Below are 21642 nucleotides of genomic sequence, written 5' to 3'. Positions count from 1 at the left end.
ACAAAACTCAACTGCAGATGGATTCAAGTCCTCAACATAAGGCTAGATACACTGAATCTGTTAGATGAGAAAATGGTAAATATTCTTGAACTCATTGATACAGGACAAGACTTTGTGATCAGAACACTGATGACACAACACTGTGAATAGCAATTAACAAATGAGCCGTCGTGGACTTAGAAGTCTCTGCATTCAGAGGGTGCCATCGTACAGACAAAGCTGTAGGCTACAGGAGGGGATGCTTGTACTTGCTACATATCTGACAGAGCACTAATACCTCATATATTTGAAGACTTAAAAAAACTGGACTTAAAAAAAACTAAAGATAATTAAAAAAGAAAAAAGAAAACAACCCAATTTTAAAAATGGGCTGGAGAAATAGAATTCTCAAAAGAAGAAACACAAATGGCTGAGAAACTTGTAAGGAAATGTTTAGTATCCTTAATCATCAGAGAAATGCAAATCAAAACTATTTGGGAATTTTTTCTTGTATCAGTTAGAACAACCAAGGTAAATAAAACAAATGACAACTCATGCTGATCAGGATGCAAAGTAAGAGGAACACTTACTCATTGCTGGTGGAAAAGTAAATTTATACAGTCACTTGGTAAGCCAGTGTAACAGTTCCTCAGGAAGCTGGGAATTGATCTTTCTCATAGATCCAGCTATGTCAGTCTTGGACATACATCCAAATATGCTTCGTTCTGCTACAGAGACACTTGCTCAACCATGAACATGGTTGCTCAAGTTCCTGCTCTAGTCATAATAGCCAGAAACTGGAAACAGCCTGTTCTCCCTCAGATGAATGGATAAAGTGGTACATTATACCAATGGAGTATTACTCCTCTGTTATAAAAATGAAGTCATGAAATTGGCAGGTCAATAGATGAATCTAGAAGAAATCATCCCATATGAGGTAACTAAGGGGGTTTGCAACCCCATAGGAAGAACAACAATATCAACCAACCAACCAGCCCGTCCTCCCCCCAGAGCTCCCAAGGACTAAACCACTAGCCAAAGAGTACACATGGACAGACCCATGGCTCCAACTGCATGTGTAGCAGGGGATGCCCTTGTCTGGCATCAATGGGAGGAGAGGCTCTTGGTCCTGTGAAGCCTCGGTGACACAGGATAGAGGAATGCTAGGGTGATGAGCCAGGAGGTGGGTGGGGTGGTGGAGGTGATAGGAGCAGGGGAAACCAGGAAGAGGGATCATTTGAATCAAAGAAGCAATGAAAAAATGAAAAAAAAGGGGAGAGATGGAATGGGATGGTTTTCCAGAGGTTTATGGATGGTGGACAACCAGGAAGAGGATGGTATCTGAAGACAGCTACATTTGAAATAATAAATAAATAAATCTTTAAAAAAAATGAAAAAAAAAGAACAAAAAATAGTATTATTCACTTATGTGTGGATGTTAGCTATTAAATCTTCAATAAGCAATGACCCACACAACTACAGAAGTTAAATATAGAGAGGAAAGTAATAGGGGAAAGAAAGAAAGGAAGAAGGGGAGAGTAGTAAGGGATGTTATCAGGGAAGGGACAGGTAAAACTAATGACCATTTAAGGAATCATATGGAAAACTCATACAGTAGCACTGTAGAATCCTTCTTAAGTGTACACATGTATAAAGGTGATCAAGTAAAATTGTTAAATAATGGCGGACACTGAGCTCCAAACTGGGCATCTTTCATCACCAAATGAAGCTTCCAGGGCTGGTAATGGGTTACATCTAACTGAGTTTTTGGCCTAAGGGGTGCCATGGAAATCCCTCCCCTACTACTCTGGCTATTGTCAGGCTATTCACTACTTTCCAGAAACTGACAGCAAGGCCAAATTATGGAAAACAGCACCTATTCTAGTCACTGACCATATGGAGGTTGAGCTCATGCTTACCGAGGAGGCTTCACCCTAACGGTACCTACCATAAGGTACTCTTCATGTTATCAGAGGAGGATACACACCCATCCAGCCATGAAGTCTTACAAGCGACAGTGATGACTTACCTCCAAGATGTGCACAAATCTCGTGGGAATAACTGACCAGTATCTGATCAGATTTAAGCCCTACTCCCTAGGTTGGAACTCAAACTGATGGCCAAGAACCAGAGACTAGATAGCTCAGGGACCTAGAGGATAACCAAATATTCCTGTTCTGCTAAAGGAATGTAGCCATAAAGTGACTCCTAACAACATTCTGTTTTACTCATAGATCAGTTTTTGCCTAGCCACCATCATAGAAATTTTCTCCTATAATAGATCAAAACAAATAAATATAGTCACAGCTGGGAATATGTAGAGACTGGTAGACCTTGGAGCACTCAGTGTTAAATGGCACACCTCCATCGAGTCCTTCTCCACAGGGTGCGGGGCCCCATGGAAGAGGAGGTAGAATGATGTAGGAGGCAGAGGGGGCCGAGGACACACCACAGAGAGACTCACACACATGAACTCATAGACTGCGGCAGTGTACGCAGGATATGCTAACTTCTGAGTCAGATGGGGGTCCCAACCCCGAGAGGAGAAGACACAAGCTCTAACTCAGAAGCTATGTCGAATTGACAAGCTTACAAAGGAAAAATCAATTCTCCAGCAGAGTTTCACCAGGGATGCAAACTGCTCTTAAGGGCAGGCCCCATATCCAGCCATAGATGGCTAACACAAAAGAAACTCTGGAATATCTAGATGTTCTTTCTCTCTAAGGTTTTACAGGGCAGTTTTGTTCTGTTTTCACCTCACGAATCTTTCATGTGTATATTATGGTTTCTGGTTTGGGGTTTTAGGAGACTCCTCTACATAGGACCGTCTGTATCTCTGCGTGTATGTGTTGTGTATCTCATGCTTTTTGTGGGGTTCTTTTCCCTCTGTTTGTTTGTTGTCCTGGTTTGTTTGTTTAATCTTTGTTTTATTTTATTGCTATTCTCTAGATGCCTATTTGTTTTCTAAGAAGACAGAAAAGGGTGTAGAGTCCCATGGGAGAGGAGGTTGGGGATTCTCAGAGACTTGGGGAAAGGAAACTGTGATCAGAGTATATTGTATGAAAAACATCTATTTTCAATAGAAGAAAGAAAAAGAAAGAATGATTTATAAGGTAACACAAATTGAGGAATCAAGAATGATGAGTAGGTTACTTTGTGTCTATTTGAGATGGCTGAGCTTGCATTAATGGACTGGGTATAGATTGAAAGGTTGATGGTTTTCCAGAATGGTATCCTAATCAAAAGTGATGTTTCAGGCTTATATTGCTTGGCTGACCTCATCTGTGTACTGACTTAGCATGGAGAAATCAGGCAAAACTTAAGCAGAGAACATAAGTATGGAGATATATTTTTCTCGGGACAGTATTCTTTATCATAAAAACATTAGAAGGTGGTAAACATGGATATTTTGTTGATTTGTGAATATTTATGATATCATGTATTGCCAAGCACTTTAACATCTTTCACCCCCGTTTTCCTCATCTATTAATTGATTTGGTATTTATTATATTCTATATTAGATAGTTTTTAACTTTCAGCATAAGAGAGGATTAATCTAGCTCAGGGGATTAAAAGCTAACGGCTCTTCACGGGGTCTCCAGCATGAGTGCGCTATGAGCAGTAGAAAGCAGCATCAGTTGAGCGGAGTGCACAGCTGACAGATGGAGGACCAGACGGTCATGGGGTGAAGAAGTCAGAGTAGGATCAAGACTCTGTTCATCTGTGACTGTGCCTGTAGAACTTCCATCCTCTATCGTGGTAACTTTCCATGCTGTTTCATCTTTATTCTCACTGACTGTAGATCTTGAATCAATTTCCTTTTCTCCAGAATTTTCTATATAAACTTTTTTTATTTTGTCCACAGTTTTGTGTATCTTTATCTAATTTTTCTTTCTTGGTGGAAGTTGTGTTCTGTGTTGTCTGCGATGAGCACTTTCTCACTTTGGCTGTTCAGCAGATACGTATAATTCTTTTAAGTCTTTCAGCAGTGGCTGTGTCATTTTTAAGGTCATTTTCTTCAAATACTGGCTTGTCCTTTGATCTTCTGCTTCTCTAATCACAGTTTTAATCTTGGTCTAGGAGAGCTGTGGAAGCTCTTCCTGCTTTTATCTGGGAATGTGTTTTCTGCCTTGGCTTCCAGATACTTGGCATTCCTTACATTGAAGAGCTAACTTCTGTTTTTTAAATTGAAAAATAGTATTTCCATAGAATATATTCTAATCATAGTTTCCCCTCCTTCATCTCTTCCTAGTTCCTCCTTATCTGCACCCATCCAAAATTTATGTCTTCTTTCTCTCACTTTTTTGTTTTATTTTGTTTAATTTATTCTTTAATCTTTTTTTTTAATAGTCCAGACTTTATTCTCCTCCCAGCCCACCTTCTGACTGTTCTGCATCTCCTAACTCCCCCACGCCGCATCCAGTCTCTAAGAGGGTGTCTCCACCTATCCCCACCCCATAAAATGTCCTTATTCTCTGGGGCCCCAATTTTTTTCTAACTGAGTCCAGACCCGGCAGTCCTCTGCTTACTTGTGTTGGGGTCTCATATCGGCTAGTGTATGCTGCCTGGTTGGTGATTCAGTGTCTGAGAGATCTTGGGGGTCCAGGTTAGTTGAGACTTCTAGTCTTCCTGTAGGATCACCTTCTTCCTCATCTTCCAGATGTTCCCTAATTCAACCAGAGGGGTCAGCAGCTTCTACCCACTGGTTGGGTGCAAATATCTGCATCTGACTCTTTGAGCTGCTTGTTTGGTCTTTCGAAGGGCAGTCATGATAGCCCCTTTTTGTGAGCATATCAAAGCTTCAGTGTCAGGTCTTGAGGCTTCCCCTTGAGGTGGATCCCAACTATGGCCTGTCACTGGACCTTCTTTTCCTCAGGCTCCTCTCCATTTCCATCCCTGCAGTTCTTTCAGATAGGAAGAATTATAGGTCAGAGTTTGACTGAGGGCTGGCAACCTCATCCCTCACTTGATGCCCTGTCTTTCTGCTGGAGGTGGGCTCAGCAAGTTCCCTCTCCCCACTGTAGGGCATTTTATCTAGGGTCCCCCCCCTTGAGTCCTGAGAGTCTCTCACCTCCCAGATCTCTGCAGGGTCCCCCACCTCCTGCCTCCTGAGGTTGCCTGTTTCCATTCTTTCTGCTGGCCCTCAGGGCTTCAGTCCTGTTTTTCCCTCCCACTACCTGATCATGTTCCCCTCTTCCCCTCCCTGTGCCCTTTCCACTCAGGTTCCTCCCTCTCTCCCCTCCTCCCTGGGGTTGCTTTCTTTTTCCTCTCAAGTGGGATTGTCTCTCATTCTCTAGAAAACAGGCAAAAACAAAACAAAAACAACCATGGTAAACAAACAAAAACAAAGAGCGGATAAGAAACATACACACACATAATCAGAAAATGCTCAAAACAAAATATTATGAGGCAAAAAAAAAATCTTCAAAACTACCTTTGAGATCATTTGGTGACGAGATGGGCAGCTGGCAATCTGTCTCCCTGCAGTTTGGAGAATTTATTAGGGTTGCCGCTTCTATTTTAGGAGTTTCTACTGTAGTAAGTTTCTATACCACTTTCTAAATAACCCTCCAATCTGGCTCTCCCTACATTTCCCTCTTCAACCCCATCTCCTCCTCCATTCCCCACTTTTCTTTCCAGTTCTACCTCTTTCCAAATCCATGCATAAAGTCTCTTCTATGTCACTCTCTTGGGGAGATTAGTGTGTCTTCCCTGGGGCTTTTCTCTGGGTCTCTGGGTCTACAGATTGTAGCTTGGTTACCAATTACTTAATGGCAATATTCACATATAATCGAATACATAGTATCTTATTTTGTCTGGTCTGGGTTATCTCACTTAGGACAATTTTTTAATAGTTCCATCCATTTACCTGCAAGTTTCATGATGTTATATTTTTTTTAAACATCCGGGTAATACTCCGTCCTGTAAGTATACTGTACTTTTATCCATGCCTTGTTTCAGGGACATCTAGAGTGTTTCTAATTCCTGGCAATTATGAGTAGAACAGCAATGAACATGGTTAATCAAGTGTCCCTGTAGTAGGATGAAGCGTCCTTTGGGTGTATGCTCTTGTCTAGGTGTAGGTCTCTGTATTTCCATCTCTGTAAGAGAAAGCTACTCTGATAATAGTTGAAAGAAACACTGATCTGATTTTAGCCTGGTATCCCAGTAACCATTTAGAACCAGCAGTGGTGTGGTAAAGCGGTTGTTCCTGTCGTAGTGGTGGTGATGGGAACATTGAGATAGCCTTGCCACAGACTCCATCTGTCTTTTTCCTCAACTTAAAAGATACTCATCAGTATAGAGCATATATTAAGGAACAATTTGGAGACATGTTTCTAAAGAAACCGATTTGATTTTTTCCTTCTATTTGATTCAGTACCTTGAAGTTAGATGAGTCTGAGTTCGATGTGTCTGTGAAGTAGTTTGAAATATTTTATACTAAATAGAGTCCCAGAGGCAACAAGTATAGTAGTAAAGATTTTGTTTTCTTTAACTACCAGAACCAAATGTTTTCATCATGCTATGTAGTTCTGACCTTTGTCCTTATCAATTGAGTAACTGCTGTAAATTTGGCCTTTGATGAATGTTTTAGTAGTGTACGTAACATGAAGACCTTTATAGACCGCAGTGTAAGGTTTATCAGACTTGATGGGTATCATTAGCAAATCAATTACTTAGGTCAGATGTAGGTGTTACTTGGGAGAAATGTTTCCCTTATGTATTTAATATAATACTTCATATTTTTATGATTTTTAGTTCAATTACTGTCATTGTTCATGTAAGTAGCTTTCTACTTTAAGCAAATTTATTTTAGAGTGGAATTTGGAAATAACCGTGATGGACATAATCAAGTATGTTTTAAACAATTTTTTACCAGAGACAAAAACTTTAATAACAGGATTCAGGCAAAAAAAAGTTAAATTTTCATCATTTATAAACAAGTGCATTTTTATTGGAGTTTTGTAATTTACATTTCAAATGTTATCCACTTTCCTGGTTTCCCGTCCATAACCTCCCATCCCAACCCCCCACCCCTTCCCACCTCTCTGCCCTGATATTTCCCTACACTGGTGGACCCAGCCTTGGCAGGACCAAGGGCTTCTTCCATTGGTGCCCAACAAGACCATCCTCTGCTACATATGCAACTGGAGCCATGGGTCAGTCCATGTATAGTCTTTGGGTGATGACTTAGTCCCTGGGAGCTCTGGTTGGTTTGTATTATTCTTATGGGGTTGCAAGCCCCTTCAGCTCCTTCAATCCTTTCTCTAACTCTAACCCATTATTAACCTTAAATAATAGTGTTAGTTTTGAATGTTTTGTGGTGTTTGATTAAAAATTTAATGTTTTTGAAAGCATTTGTATTTTTAATTATACATTTGCGTGTGTCTTTCTGTGGACATTGGATGTGGTACAGATGGCATGAAGGTTGGGAGTGTCCTCTGAAGCTACAGTTACAAGCATTTGTGAACTGCTAACAGTGGATGCTGGGAACTGAGCATCTGGAAGAGTGATGTGTGCTCTTAGCTGCTGAGCCATCTCTCCTGCCCACTTTATAAGATCTTGAATCATCACCATTTCTACTTTTTAAATTATAAAAGCATCTGATATTTCACATTGCCTTTTAAAGTATTACATAAGACTTGCTAGGTAGCCCAGGCAAGCCAAAACTCTCCTCAGTCACCAGTGAGTGGACATCACTGACAATTCCAGTTTTACATGCTATTTCCTTTTGGTATGAGAGTCTTTCATGTTATTTATACTGGCCTGATACCCACTATGATGGGCATATGTCACTGAGCTCATGGCTTTCCTGCCTTTGCCCAACCTCTGAAATCATAAGGCTTGTGCTACCATGCTAGCCAATTTAAAAGTATTAAGGAATCTTCAGCTGCCCTTTGAACTTTTAAATGAAATCTAAGGGTTAGTGTTACATAGCATCCATGTCTTTGGTATTATGTACATGAATTTCAGTTGTTTTGTTTACCTGATTTAGTATTATCATAGTTACCGTTACTTTTTACCTTAAATGTAATCAATTGAATTAGTTCTATCAACACTGCTGCCTCCATTTTAAAATTCATTGTCTTCTTATTAAAGATTGTACATTTTCTAACTTGGTTTTGATTTCATATTTTACCTTCTTAACCATCTTTGGAGAACCCGTGACATCACTTCCTAAAAAGGTTTGGTGTCTCTAGCAGTATTAATATGTTTCATTGATTGAAGTAGACTCGACTGGTAGGTTGCCGAGATCACCTTCCTCCTTCATTCAGGTCAGATTCTGACTCCTCTAGTGAGTGTCTTTTAGAGCATTTACTCACTTGATATTCTGAGCAGCTCTAATCCAGACAAGACTCTTAAAGTAAGTCCTGTCATAAGTTCACTTGTCTGACTAATGTATTTTGGAGAAAATTTTATATTGGGTAAGTTAGCCTTCCTATCAGTCTTATATATTTAGGTGTTGTGATTGTATTTTAGTTTTTTTGAGACAGGGTTTCATTGTGCAGCCCTGGTTGTCTTGGGGCTTGCTTTGTAGAACAGGCTGGCATTGAACTCACAGAGATCTGTCTGCCTCTGCCTTCTAGGTACATGTACTACCACGACCTGACATGATTTCATTTTTATACTCATGAATTTTGAAAACTCAATGTAAATTCCTTTAGTTAATTTTTGAAATTTTAATTAAAATTCTGTTTTACAGTTTCATGTATGTATGTATGTATGTATGTATGCATATATGTATGTATGTTGAAGTTTAGTTGTTTTTGCCCTAATACTTACTGTCTCTTCTTCTGCTGAAATCCTTCTTGTTTGAAACAAGTGTCATTTTTACTCAAATGTCTTTGTGTGTGTTATTAGGATTGCTAGCATGGGTGTAGGCAATTTATCAGCAGCTATGTCACTGAAGAAAATGACACCTCCCTCTCTTGCAACCTTTAATGGTCAATAGTTTTGGGGATGTTATGAGCCCTTTCCTCATCCATGACGATATGTTGACAGGCCCAGTCTTATGTAGGTCTTGTGCAAATAAACACATGTGGTAATTTCATGAATGCAATGACCATGTCACATTCAGAAGCCATTGTTCTATGGCACATTTCCCCTTCTCTGGCCCTTACATTCTTTTTCTTTCTTTGCCATGTTTCCTGAGTCTTGGAGGAGGTGGTATAGATATCCCATTGAGGATGGGACACTCCACTGTTACGTATTCTCAGTAGGTCGACCAGTCAGAAGGCTCTGCATTAACTGTTGTCTTACAATACAGAGCTTTCCAGAAGAAGGCTAAGACCAGTGTGGATTTAAGAGTTTAAGCATGAGTGTTGTGAAGGGAATTTAACAACATGCTTATTCCGTAAAACAGTAGTAGTAGGTTCTCCAATAGGTCTATGGCCTATCAAGCCAAGGCCTGTCCACCAGGTTTATAGTACAAGGCTCTATGGATCAGGCTTCAAATCCAACGAGAAAGTAATTGTCAGTTCTGTCATAACCATGCCACTACTATATCATTGAGTATATTGTGCCTAGCAACTCAGTAACGTAGCATGTAAGACTCACAGCTGGGGAAGGAGGCTGTTAATAAATGTTTTCCCCCAGCAGCCTGTATACCATGTTTCTGACAGGCACTGTGCAAGCTAGTCTGCAAGGAGAAAGCTTTTAAGTCTAACTATGACCTATGACAAAAGCGTGTGCAGTCTTCAGCAATAGGGTCTTACCACCAAATCCGGGCAAGTAACCAGGATAAGTGGCAATAGTCGGTATTGTTCTGGGGGCTTCTGTAGCCTCTCTATAATAGCTCAGAGTCACCTCATCTCATCCCTGGTGCTAGGATTGTTGCTTACTTGCCCATGCAGTGTGAATTCTGAAAACAGTGCAAATTTATAGAGACAAAATTGTCAAGAAATCTTGTGAGTTTTATGATATTTGTGTTCCTGGCTTTTAGAATAGTTTTCTCTTATTGTTTCTACTTCATTTATACAGTACAATAAAAGACACATATAATCATTATTTTTAAAATTGATTGTAAAAATCAAGAAAACAATAGATTGTAGTACCTATTTTAAGGATGCAATATTTTTAACACATCGTAATTATTAAGTTCTCATCCTGAATTTGGTAATTTGTAAAATACTATAGTAATTAACAAACTATTCTGGTAATATTTGGTTTTGTTTACTAAAAATACATTTTGAGAAGTGACCAAGGATGTTGAACATTACTTTAGGTGCTTCTCAGCCATTCGATATACCTCGGCTGAGAATTCTTTGTTTAGCTCTGTACCCCACTTTTTAAAAATGGGGTTGATTCTCTGGCGTTTAACTTCTTGAGTTCTTTGTATATATTGAATATTAGCTGTCTATCAGATATAAAATTGTTAAAGATCTTTTCCCAATCTGTTTTTTGCCATTTTGTCCTATTGACATTGTCTTTTGTCTTATAGAAGCTTTGCATTTTATGAGGTCCCATTTATCGATTTTTGATCTTTAACTTCTTTTAAAACTCAGGTCTTCAGATTATTTTTCACATTTAACTTTTTAACCTATTCAACATTGTGTAGGTAATACAACATACTTCAGCCTTTAATAAAGTTTGTGATTTTTTTTTTGTATTCAAAATATTTTTCTTGATCTTATAGCATAGGCCATTGGTGTTTTGTTCAGGACATTTTCTCCAGTGCTCATGTGTTCGAGATGCTTCCCCACCTTTTCTTCTATTAGTTTGAGTGTATCTGGTTTGATGTGGAGGTCCTTGATCCACTTGAACTTAAGCTTTGTACAGGGTGATAAGAATGGATCGATCTGCATTCTTCTACATGTTGACCTCCAGTTGAACCAGCACCATTTGCTGAAAATGCTATCTTTTTTCCATTGGATGGTTTTGGGTTCTTTGTCAAAAATCAAGTGACCATAGGTGTGTGGGTTCATTTCTGGGTCTTCAATTCTATTCCACTGGTCTAATGGGATCTCATAAAACTGCAAAGCTTCTGTAAGGCAAAGGATACTGTTGTTAGGACAAAACGACAACCAACAGATTGGGAAAAGATCTTTACCAATCCTACAACAGATAGAGGCCTTTTATCCAAAATATACAAAGAACTCATGAAATTAGACTGCAGGGAGACAAATAACCCTATTAAAAAATGGGGTTCAGAACTAAACAAAGAATTCACAGCTGAGGAATGCCGAATGGCTGAGAAGCACCTAAAGAAATGTTCAACACCTTTAGTCATAAGGGAAATGCAAATCAAAACAACCCTGAGATTCCACCTCACACCAGTGAGAATGGCTAAGATCAAAAACTCAGGTGACAGCAAATGCTGGCGAGGATGTGGAGAAAGAGGAACACTCCTCCATTGTTGGTGGGACTGCAAACTGGTACAACCATTCTGGAAATCAGTCTGGAGGTTTCTCAGAAAATTGGACATTAAACTACCTGAGGACCCAGCTATACCTCTCTTGGGCATATACCCAAAAGATGCCCCAACATATAACAAAGACACATGCTCCACTCTGTTCATAGCAGCCTTATTTATAATAGCCAGTAGCTGGAAAGAACCCAGATGCCCTTCAACAGAGGAATGGATACAGAAAAAGTGGTATATCTACACAATGGAATATTATTCAGCTATAAAAAACAATGACTTTATGAAATTCATAGGCAAATGGATGGAACTGGAAAATATGAGTGAGGTAACCCAATCACAGAAAAACACACATGGTATGCACTCATTGATAAGTGGCTATTAGCCCAAATGCTTGAATTACCCTAGATGCACAGAACACATGAAACTCAAGAAGGATGACCAAAATGCAGATGCTTACTCCTTCTTTAAAAGGGGAACAAGAATACCCTTGGCAGGGAATAGGGAGGCAAAGTTTAGAACAGAGGCAGAAGGAACACCTATTCAGAGCCTGCCCCACATGTGGCCCATACATATACAGCCACCCAATTAGACAAGATGGATGAAGCAAAGAAGTGCAGGATGACAGGAACCGGATGTAGATTTCTCCTGAGAGACACAGCCAGAATACAGCACATACATAGGCCAATGCCAGCAGCAAACCACTGAACTGAGAATAGGACCCCCGTTGAAGGAATCAGAGAAAGGACTGAAAGAGCTGAAGGGACTTGAGACTCCATATGAACAACAATGCCAACCAACCAGAGCTTCCAGGGACTAAGCCACTACCTAAAGACTATGCATGGACTGACCCTGGACTCTGACCTCATAGGTAGAAATGAATATCCTAGTAAGAGCACCAGTGGAAAGGGGAAGCCCTTGGTCCTGCTAAGACTGAACCCCCAGTGAACGTGATTGTTGGGGGGAGGGGGGTAATGGGGGGAGGATGGGGAGGGGAACACCCATAGAGAAGGGGAGGGGAAGGGGTTAGGGGGATGTTGGCCCGGAAACTGGGAATGGGAATAATGATCGAAATGTAAATAAGAAATACTCAAGTTAATAAAGATGGGGAAAAAAAAGAAAAATATATATTAAAAAAAATCACAAAATTAAAAAAAAATTTCTGTGTTTTTTTAAAAGGTTGTCTTATTTGTATTTATTTAAAGTAATAGTTCTGAATAAATGCACTGTAATGATTGAGAATGTGCAAAATTCCACTGAGTTTCAAAGCTTTAAAAAAAAAAAAAAAAAAAGACAGTTTTACTATATAGTCCTGGTTAACCTGGGACTCCCTATGGAGGTTGCTGCCAAGTTGATGCAACTTCCTGCCTATACCTTCTGAGTTCAGACTTTACAGTATAAACACCAACATGTGTAGTTTAAATTAGTCGTCTTTTGTTTCTTTTATTTTAGACATACCAGGAATTAAACACACACACACACACACACACACACACACACACACACACACACACACACACACACACACACGTCTCTCTCTGTGGATATGTGTGTTCAAAATGATTTGAATTTGTTAAGCTTCTAAGAATTTACTTAATGTCATATAGAAACTATATAGCTAAGGAAAATAAATTGCCATATAAAATCTTAGTGGATACTACAAAAAAGGATGATAATTAGGAAAGAAAATGGAAGTCAGATTAAAACATTGAGAATAGATAAGTGAAAATCAAATAAAAGTAAACAATTTCCAGTTAATTTAGCCAGTGGTTGTACATACCAGCTATGTAGCAGTCTGAGTGCAAGGGACTTAGATTTGGGCAGAAGAGATAGGCCATCCTCCCATGATTCCATTTAATTGGTAAACAGTAAAATTTTAAGAAATGACATTATAGTGAAGGTATTATTGTAAAAGTCAGAATAGGATGTGTGGGAAGCAGGTACAATTTGAGAAGGAGGACATTCCAGTCTTAACGAGGATATCATGGTGGACAAGCTCCTGGGAAGTATTCAGTATGCTTCAATATCTAAAGCAATTATTGGAAAACAAAGTATAAACATTCTGTAACAGTTAGTTCTTCCAGAAATGTTTTCTGTGCACAATCATATTTTTTTCTTTTTATTCACTCGTTCTCAAGAATTCCTTCTTTCATGGTGAATTTCTTTGGCCTAGAAAATGTCTGGTGCTTTTGTTTCTGTTGTAATACCATGTTCTTTTTAAAAATTCTCAGTGGGGAGTTATTTTACAATATAAGGTTGAAAAAAGCAAGTGGAATTCAGTACTACGTGGCATTTATAAAAAAAGCTGATATGAAATCATTGAGCTCTTCAATTGTCAAGAAAAATCAGCTTTGTAAATAAAGCATTGCTGTGAACATTCCGATTGTCAGCAGGGACATCCACAGCCAGAGTCTCTCTATTTGAAGTTGTTGCTTTCTAGAAAGTAGCTGTTGCTTGGATTAGATCTCAAGAAAGAGCAAAATTCTTCTTAATGTATGCGAAATACGTTAAGTAAAACAAAAGCAAACATCTTGTCAGCATCTTTCTCAGGCTCCAGATTTGCATATTCTGCGATGTTGGAGCTACTGTGTATCATACTCACAAGCTGTTCTTTTACTCGCGTGTAGAAGGTACTCACGTAAGGATGCTGTCATATCAAATTAAAGATTCTGTGAAAGAGAGAGGGAGGGAGGAAGGGAGTATAGGAGGGAGTGATAGGAACAAAGAGTAGAGACAGGAGGGATGCAGGAAAGAGATGTAAGGAAGACTTGTGCATGGATAATCAGGGAATTATTTTTCACCCTGAGAACAAATACTACATTAATTCATCGTGACCATGGTTTTCGAAATCTTTAGGCTTAGCTTTATATAGTATAGCCATTTGGAATCAGTGCTCCTTACTGGTTTGTGATATTTCTCTATAATCAATTATAAAGATATTACAATGTTGGAATCATTATTAAATTAAGGGATTTACTTTTCTTCCTTAGTTGTTAGGGTTTATGGAAGTATTGACTTTTTCTGTAAATGGTTCTGTGTAGGAGTGAAATCTGAGAGTAGCTGCCAGTAGAGGTTATAGAAAGCCAAAGAAACAGAGCAGTAATATTGGAAAACTTGGTGTGTATGTGCTTACCCAAGGTCTAGACTAGAATAATCAGATGTGGACAATGGCTCGTAATGTAGTTAAGGGAGATAGCTGTCATCATTACTGTTATTTATTGAGCCTCCAGTGTGAATCTTCTGTAGTTGGTCACTTGATGGGGCTGTATGTTTCCTAAGGTTGACACAAGAAGTATTTTTTCCCCTTCCTCCTTGCACTGTAGGTTATAAATTATACATAGAGTTTCTTCTTAATATTAAAATATGTGAGTCGTTTTGTGCTGTGCATTCAGAGATTAATCTACTTTATAGTAAACCCAACATTTTGAAACTGCTTATTAAATAAGGCTTTGGCTTCATTTGCCTTTAATTCTTCATTTGCAAGAAGAGTTACACAATTATTATATAAATTATGCTTGCTAAAATTGCATAATTGGCATATTTATGAAGATAAGCCTTTACATGGGAGGAAATGGCCTTTTAGGAAAAAAATGTGTTTTAATCCACTTTGTAAAGCCATTTTAATATTTGTTCTAAGGAAAGGACAAACCACATTTCTGTTTAGAACCTTGCAAGGTTCTGACTTAAATATAGCTTATAAGTTGATAAGTAGAATGCATTGGTTCCTGTATGTATAAGAGCATTAAGTGCTTTAGAAGTATTCCAGTAGTGATTTGGCACAGCTCTTCTGAATTGTACTTTTTGGTGGTATGGTTGATTTAAAAAGATAAATTGAAAAGTGCATTCTTTGTTGGTTGGAAAATAGATTGTAGTACATAGCATACTGGAAGCAGTTTTATAAGGTATTGTATAAAAGGGTAATATATGTAATAGATATAATATTAGACATAATTGACGTAAAGGTCTTTTAGATGAAATTACAAAATATTTCATAGAGATGAAGAGGCTTGGAGTCAGTTCTTTTTTCCTAGTGGTTTAAGGTTTTAGATGTGAAGTATTGGAGCAAAAGGAGAGAGATAGACAAGTAGTCTGTTGTATGTGTTTCTGTCATCCCTGGGGTCTCAGTCAGGGCTTCTATTCCTGCATGAACCTCATGACCAAGAAGGAGTTGGGGAGGAAAGGGTTTATTCAGCTTACACCTCCATATTGCTGTTCATCACCAAAGGAAGTCAGGACTGGAACTCAAGCAGGTCAGGAAGCAGGAGCTGATGCAAGGCCATGGAGGGATGTTACTTACTGGCTTGCTCAGCTTGCTCTCTTATAGAACCCAAGACCACCAGTCCTGGGATGGCACCATCCACAAGCCTTCCCCCTCCCTAACCTTGATCACTACTTGAGAAAATACCTTACTGCTGAATCTCATGGAGGCATTTTCTCAAGGGAGGCTCCTTTCTCTGTGATAACTCCAGCTTGTGTCAAGTCGATACCCAAACCCAGCCAGTCCACCTGGGTAGCTGTTTGTAGGTTGTTTTCCCTGTGCCTGATACCAAGGATGTAGCTATGTGGAAATCTGTATTGCCAGAGGCATATGGACAAACAATATATAAGTAAGAGAAATCAGATCACTTTAGTAAGCAAGACAGGGTAAAGTTACAAGAATAAATAGAGGAAGACTGGTAGGATTGTAATATGGAATGGGATGGACAGAGTTGTGAAGTAACCGATTCCAAATTTTTCTTTTTTTTTAAAAAAAGATCTTGTGTACTTGAGTCTGGTCTTGACCTCAATCTATAGCCAAGGCTGGTCTTGAATCCTTGATCCTCATGTTTTTACCTTGCAAGTACTGAGATTATATGTGTGATATGGTAGTGTGGATTAAACATTTGATTTGTTTAAATGTATATGACTGTTCGCTTGAATGTGGGGTGTGTGTGTGTGTGTGTGTGTGTGTGTGTGTGTGTGTGTGTGTGTGTGTGTGTTTATTTTGGTGTGTTCTGTGTGAATGGCATGCTCTCAAGCCCAGAAGAAAGTGTTAGGTCTTCTGGGACTGAAGTTACAGTAGATTGTGAGCCACTACGTGTTTGCTAGGAATTGAACCCAGGTCCTTTGGAATAACAAGTGCTTTGTAACCATTGAGCCATTTCCCCAGGCTCTCAACATTTGATTTTAAAGTGTAGAAGCAGAAAGATCAATACCTCAATGAGAACAGAAATGTAGTGATGAGTAAGTGTTAATAAATTGTAGGTTCCTAGAATCTGACTGTTACATGGTGATCTTCTGAACCCTTGTCTACAAAGGGACAGGACTAGGATAGTGGAGAAACTCAAAGTTCCCATCTGCAAAAGTAAGGTCCAATAACAATGCACAATGTAACTTTCAGTTCAGATTCCAAATGGAATATGCTTTTTAGCAATGTTTGTGGCAAAAGAAATGAATTATATACAGACTAGATCCAAAGGGGTTGCTACATTTCTAATAACATATCAGATGAACATGATCCTAGAATCAAGAAAACAGATATACGTTCACTATTAAAGTCTTTTTTAAAAAATTTAAAAAACGAATGAGCTAAATATGCATTGTAGTAGCATAGGTGCCTCTGATTTTATATAACAAAAGAGTCCACGATAAAATGTACAATATTAGTTTGAGAAAAATATGAAAGAAAAGATATCAAATTGCTTGTTATCTAACATAGAAGTCAGCAAATTACAGCCTGTGGCCAATGCTGGCCTACTGATTATTTTGTAAAAAGTTTATTAGGAGCATTGTTTAAGTATCGCCTTTAGTTGTTTCCAGTTCATAGGGTTATATCGCGCTGACCAGCTGTAGCAGAAGCTGTGTGTTCTACAATCCCTACAGAACACCTGCACATGCCTAGGCTAGACGCAGGCTGTGTCCATAGGTAGATATTCACTGAGGTTGTAAAGCAGTAATGAAAAGAAACAAAAATAGAAGCTTTAAAAATAAGTGCTTTCCACTTTTATATAACATTATACTCATTTTTAAATGAATTTTATTTGTACTTTGTATAATGTGACTGCAAATGTGGAAGATTCTACCCCATAGCCTTAAACTGTCTCTGGCTACTTTTATCATAAAAAAGGTCTTCTCTCCAATTTTGAAGTGATATAATCCGGGTATTTTTAAATACTTTTAAATAGCATACATTTAGATATTAAAACAATCCACCGTGTAATTTTTGAACCTGCTAATGAATAACTTCCTCTAATAAGTGTAAGACTGAGAAAGGGGCTTTCAAGGGTGCAGAGATAAAGTACTATTTTGTGCTTCTTAGTTTCCCTCTGGAGATCTGCCACCACATCATGAATCTGTTGTCAATATATTGCATTGCAGCACTCAAACAGTAATTGAATTGATTAGTCAATGGCACACCATTGTCCCATTCCCCATCAACTAACCTCAAAGTTATTCAAGCCTCCTCCCTTTTCTCTTCCACTTTCCTCCAGCCTACAATCAACAGTTTATCAATATTTTCTCTTGTCATGTCCAGATTTAATTTATTCTACTTCACAATGTTCTAAAATCTAGGATTCACTCACATTATAACTAAATCATCTATTTTGTCTACTTGCCTTTTAAAGCACTTGTCAAATGTCTTGTCAACAACTAGTATACTATAAAAAGTAGGTTTAATTCTGTGTGGACGATTTGACTTGTTAATCTGGGTGTTAAGTAAAGTTGACCTTTGCCTCTTGACTTTAATATCATACTTTTAAAGACTTATACTAGATTATTTGTTTGAATTATATTTATGAAATTTTACACAATATTGTGAAATTATTTTGTTATGCATATAATTAGATTTTTTTTGTTACTACTTGTGTTTCATCATACAGATATTCAGCCATTTAAAGAATAATAGTTATGGAGATTTGGGTAGTTGTTAATGTTTTGCTCTAATAAAAAATTGCTATTAGACATTTTGTTTTTATTGTTATACATTTGTGATTATGAGTCTGTGGTTCTTTATATTTTTAGTAAAACTTGGCAAGTTGTTATATGATATTTTTTATGTAGTTACCCTTTTAACTATTGTGATGAAACACCTCATCAAAACAATTAAAGGAAGGGTTTGATTTACAGACTGAGAGTCAGTCAGTCATGGCTGGGAAGGCATGGAGGCTGGAGCAGGAGGATTTGGTCACGGTGTATTTGCATTCAGAAAGCAGAGTGCTGTGAATACTGCTGTCAGCTTGCTTTCTCTTTTTATTCTGCCTAGAACTCCAGTGCACATGGAGTAGCACCACTCACACTGAGAGTGGATCTCCCACATCAGTGAACCTTATCTAAACAATACCTCAGACTTGCCTAGCCCTTTGTCTCTTCTGTGGTTCTGGATCTTGTCAAATCGACAATACTAACTGTCGCAGGTTGTTTTTATACAAGACTGCAGCTTTATATTTGTTTCCCTGGTGTTCAGTGACGCGGAGGCTGATGGTGTTAACGTGTCTGAACTTGCTCCAGACCCTATCGAGTCTCAGTGGACTTTGCCCTTCCTCGCAGATATTCTCTGGAGGCTTTTCATAACTGACATTATTCTGTCCAAGCTGAATGTTTTGCTTTCTTTATTCTCTATAATGACCTTAATTTATATGTGGGATTTTCATTTGTATAACTTATATAAAGTATTCATCTTTGAGATACCACAAAAAAGTAACATAGAAAATTGTATTTTCATTTTGGAACCAAACCAAGAGTCTGACAGTGCTGTTTGTCCCTGTGATGTGTTCTTGAGATACTTTTCAGGGTTTTGACTCCAGGCTCTAGTTTTTTAATTTAAGCTTGGAAACCTGGGAGTCTACATACCTCTCTCTTGTCAGATTGTCTGTCTTGTTCTCCTTAGTTCTCTGAGGTTGCTGACCGCTTTGTTTAGCTTCTGTAGTCTCACTTTTGTATAAGTCCCTCAGTGAGAAGAGTCATGCTGAATGTCTGTGTGCTTTCCCTCCTTGAGGGTCTTTGCCTTCTTAGCCTTGGCTGCCTTGATCTGTTAGTGTTGCCATGATGTGACAAAATACCCGGTTTGATCAGTTCACACAGCTCAGCTCATCCCTTTGTTTCAGTCCGGAGCACTTGGCCTGGGTTTTTTTGTTTTTGTTTGTTTTTATTTTTACTAGACAGTTTATCATGGTGGGAGTGTATGGAGAAGAAACTGTTAATATCAGGGTGCTGGGTGCTGTGGGCAGTATGAGAGAATAAAGTCTAAAAACTCAGTATCTAATTAAAGACACACTCCTGGTGACCTAATGCTACTAGGTCCACACTTTTTTTTTTAACTGGACATTTTTTATTTATATTTCAAATGCTATCCCCTTTCCTGGTTTCCCATCCATAAACCCTCTATCTCATCCCCCTCCTCCCCTTTCTATGAGGGTATTCCCCCACCCATCCACCCGCCCCTTCCTGCCTCCCCACCCTGATATTCCCTTACACTGGGGGGTCGAGCCGTAGCAGGACCAAGGGCTTCTCCTCCCATTGGTGCCCATCTAGGCAATCCTCTCCTACATATATGCAGCTGGAGCCATGGGTCTGTCCATGTGTACTCTTTGGATGGTGGTTTAGTCCCTGAGAGCTCTGGTTGGTTAGTATTGTTGTTTCTATGGGGTTGTAAGCCCCTTCAGCTCCTTTAATCCTTTCTGTAACTCCTCCAATGGGGACCCCATTCTCAGTTCAATGGTTGGCTGTGAGCATTCACCTCTGTATTTGTCAGGCTCTGGCACAGCCTCTCAGGAGACAGCTATATCAGGCTCCTGTCAGCATGCACTTCTTGGCATCAGCAATATTGTCTGGGTTTGGTGGCCGTATATGTATGGGCTGGATCCCCAGGAGGGACAATCTCTGGATGGCCTTTCCTTCAGTCTCTGCTCCAAACTTTGTCTCTATATTTCCTCCTATTGATATTTTTGTTCCCCCTTCTAAGAAGGACTGAAGCATCTGCACTTTGATTGTCCTTTTTCTTGAGCTTCATGTGGTCTCTGGATTGTATCTTGGGTAATTTGAACTTTTGGACTAACATCCACTTATCAGTGAGTACATACCACGTGTGTTTTTTGGTAATTGGGTTACTTCACTCAGGATGATATTTTATAGTTCCATCCATTTGCCTATGAATTTCATGAACTCATTGTTTTTAATAATTGAGTTGTATTCCATTGTGTAAATGTACCATATTTTCTGTATCCATTCCTCTGTTGAGGGACATCTGGGTTCTTTCCAGTTTCTGGCTATTATAAGTCAGCCTGATATGAGCATGGTGGAGCATGTGTCCAAGTTCATACCTCCTAGTATTGTCATGGACTAAGACAAAAGTCATCAGCATATGCTCCTTTGGGGATATTTAGCCAAACAATGGTACTCTTCCGTTACCTTTAAAGGTAACAACTCAGCACTTCAGCTTTAATGTGGAATTATTAATTGCTTTAGTTGGTTGGCCAATGAATCTAATGTTACCAGAGTATAAACTTTTGCTGCTGCTTTCTTTCACTTGTTAAAGTGAAATAATATTGATACCTGTGTATGAAGTGAGAACACTGGATTAAATATTCCTTTCTCTTCAAAAGAACAAAATAAACTGTCATTGAACCCCAACTATCCCTATGTTATTAGATGTATACATATATTTATTTGACAATATTTATTTCTTACAGGTTACTTAGCCAAACAATGAAGGATCATTTAGTAAGAGTAGCAAATGAGGCCGAATTTATCCTGAGCAGGCAGAGAGCAGAGGATATTCACAGACATGCAGAATTTGAGGTAAGATACTGCTATGTGCTTGTTTTAAGGATGCTACTGTGTTTAGATGGTAATTATTTGCTTAAGCAGAATGTTAGTAGTATCTAAAGAAGCATGCTGTTGGGTTGGGGATTTAGCTCAGTGGTAGAGCACTTGCCTAGCAAGCGCAAGGCCCTGGGTTCGGTCCCCAGCTCCGAAGAAAAGAAAAGAAAGAAAAAAAAAAAAAAAACGACAACAAAAAGAAGCATGCTGTTTGTCTTCAAAATTTAGTTTATGAAAATCGTGGAGGATTCTGGGAAAGCTCTCTTGGTTCAGCACCGGTTCAACTTGTCATTTGATCACAGCACCTTTGGTGTTTTGATGATCCGCTTTTGATAATGGGAATGGGACTGTGATCTGGTGGTTCCAAATGAAGAAAATCAGGAAAGGACTCAGTCCTCTTTGGAAAGTCTCCTGTTGCAGTTGTGTGTGTTTGATGGTTTTGAGAGGCTTCAGTTTTCGGCTTGCACCATGTGATCAGGCTTAGCAGCCTGGGCCTTTGCTCG

The 21642-nt window shown here is 38.9% G+C and overlaps 1 protein-coding gene across 1 annotated transcript in view; it reads left to right on the top strand.

Annotated features, from left to right (window-relative positions):
• The window catches only part of Lrba (LPS responsive beige-like anchor protein), a 543225-nt gene that overhangs the window by 163952 nt on the left and 357631 nt on the right, over positions 1–21642 (top strand). The window contains exon 36 of the mRNA XM_032898147.1: positions 21010–21118. Coding sequence (XP_032754038.1) covers positions 21010–21118 — 109 coding nt within the window. The remainder of the gene's footprint in view (positions 1–21009; positions 21119–21642) is intronic.

This window comes from Rattus rattus, chromosome 3 (genome assembly GCF_011064425.1).
Source record: "Rattus rattus isolate New Zealand chromosome 3, Rrattus_CSIRO_v1, whole genome shotgun sequence".
Lineage (NCBI taxonomy): Eukaryota > Metazoa > Chordata > Mammalia > Rodentia > Muridae > Rattus > Rattus rattus.
Note: the sequence above shows the minus strand (reverse complement) of the source record. Positions and strands in the feature narration are given on the sequence as shown.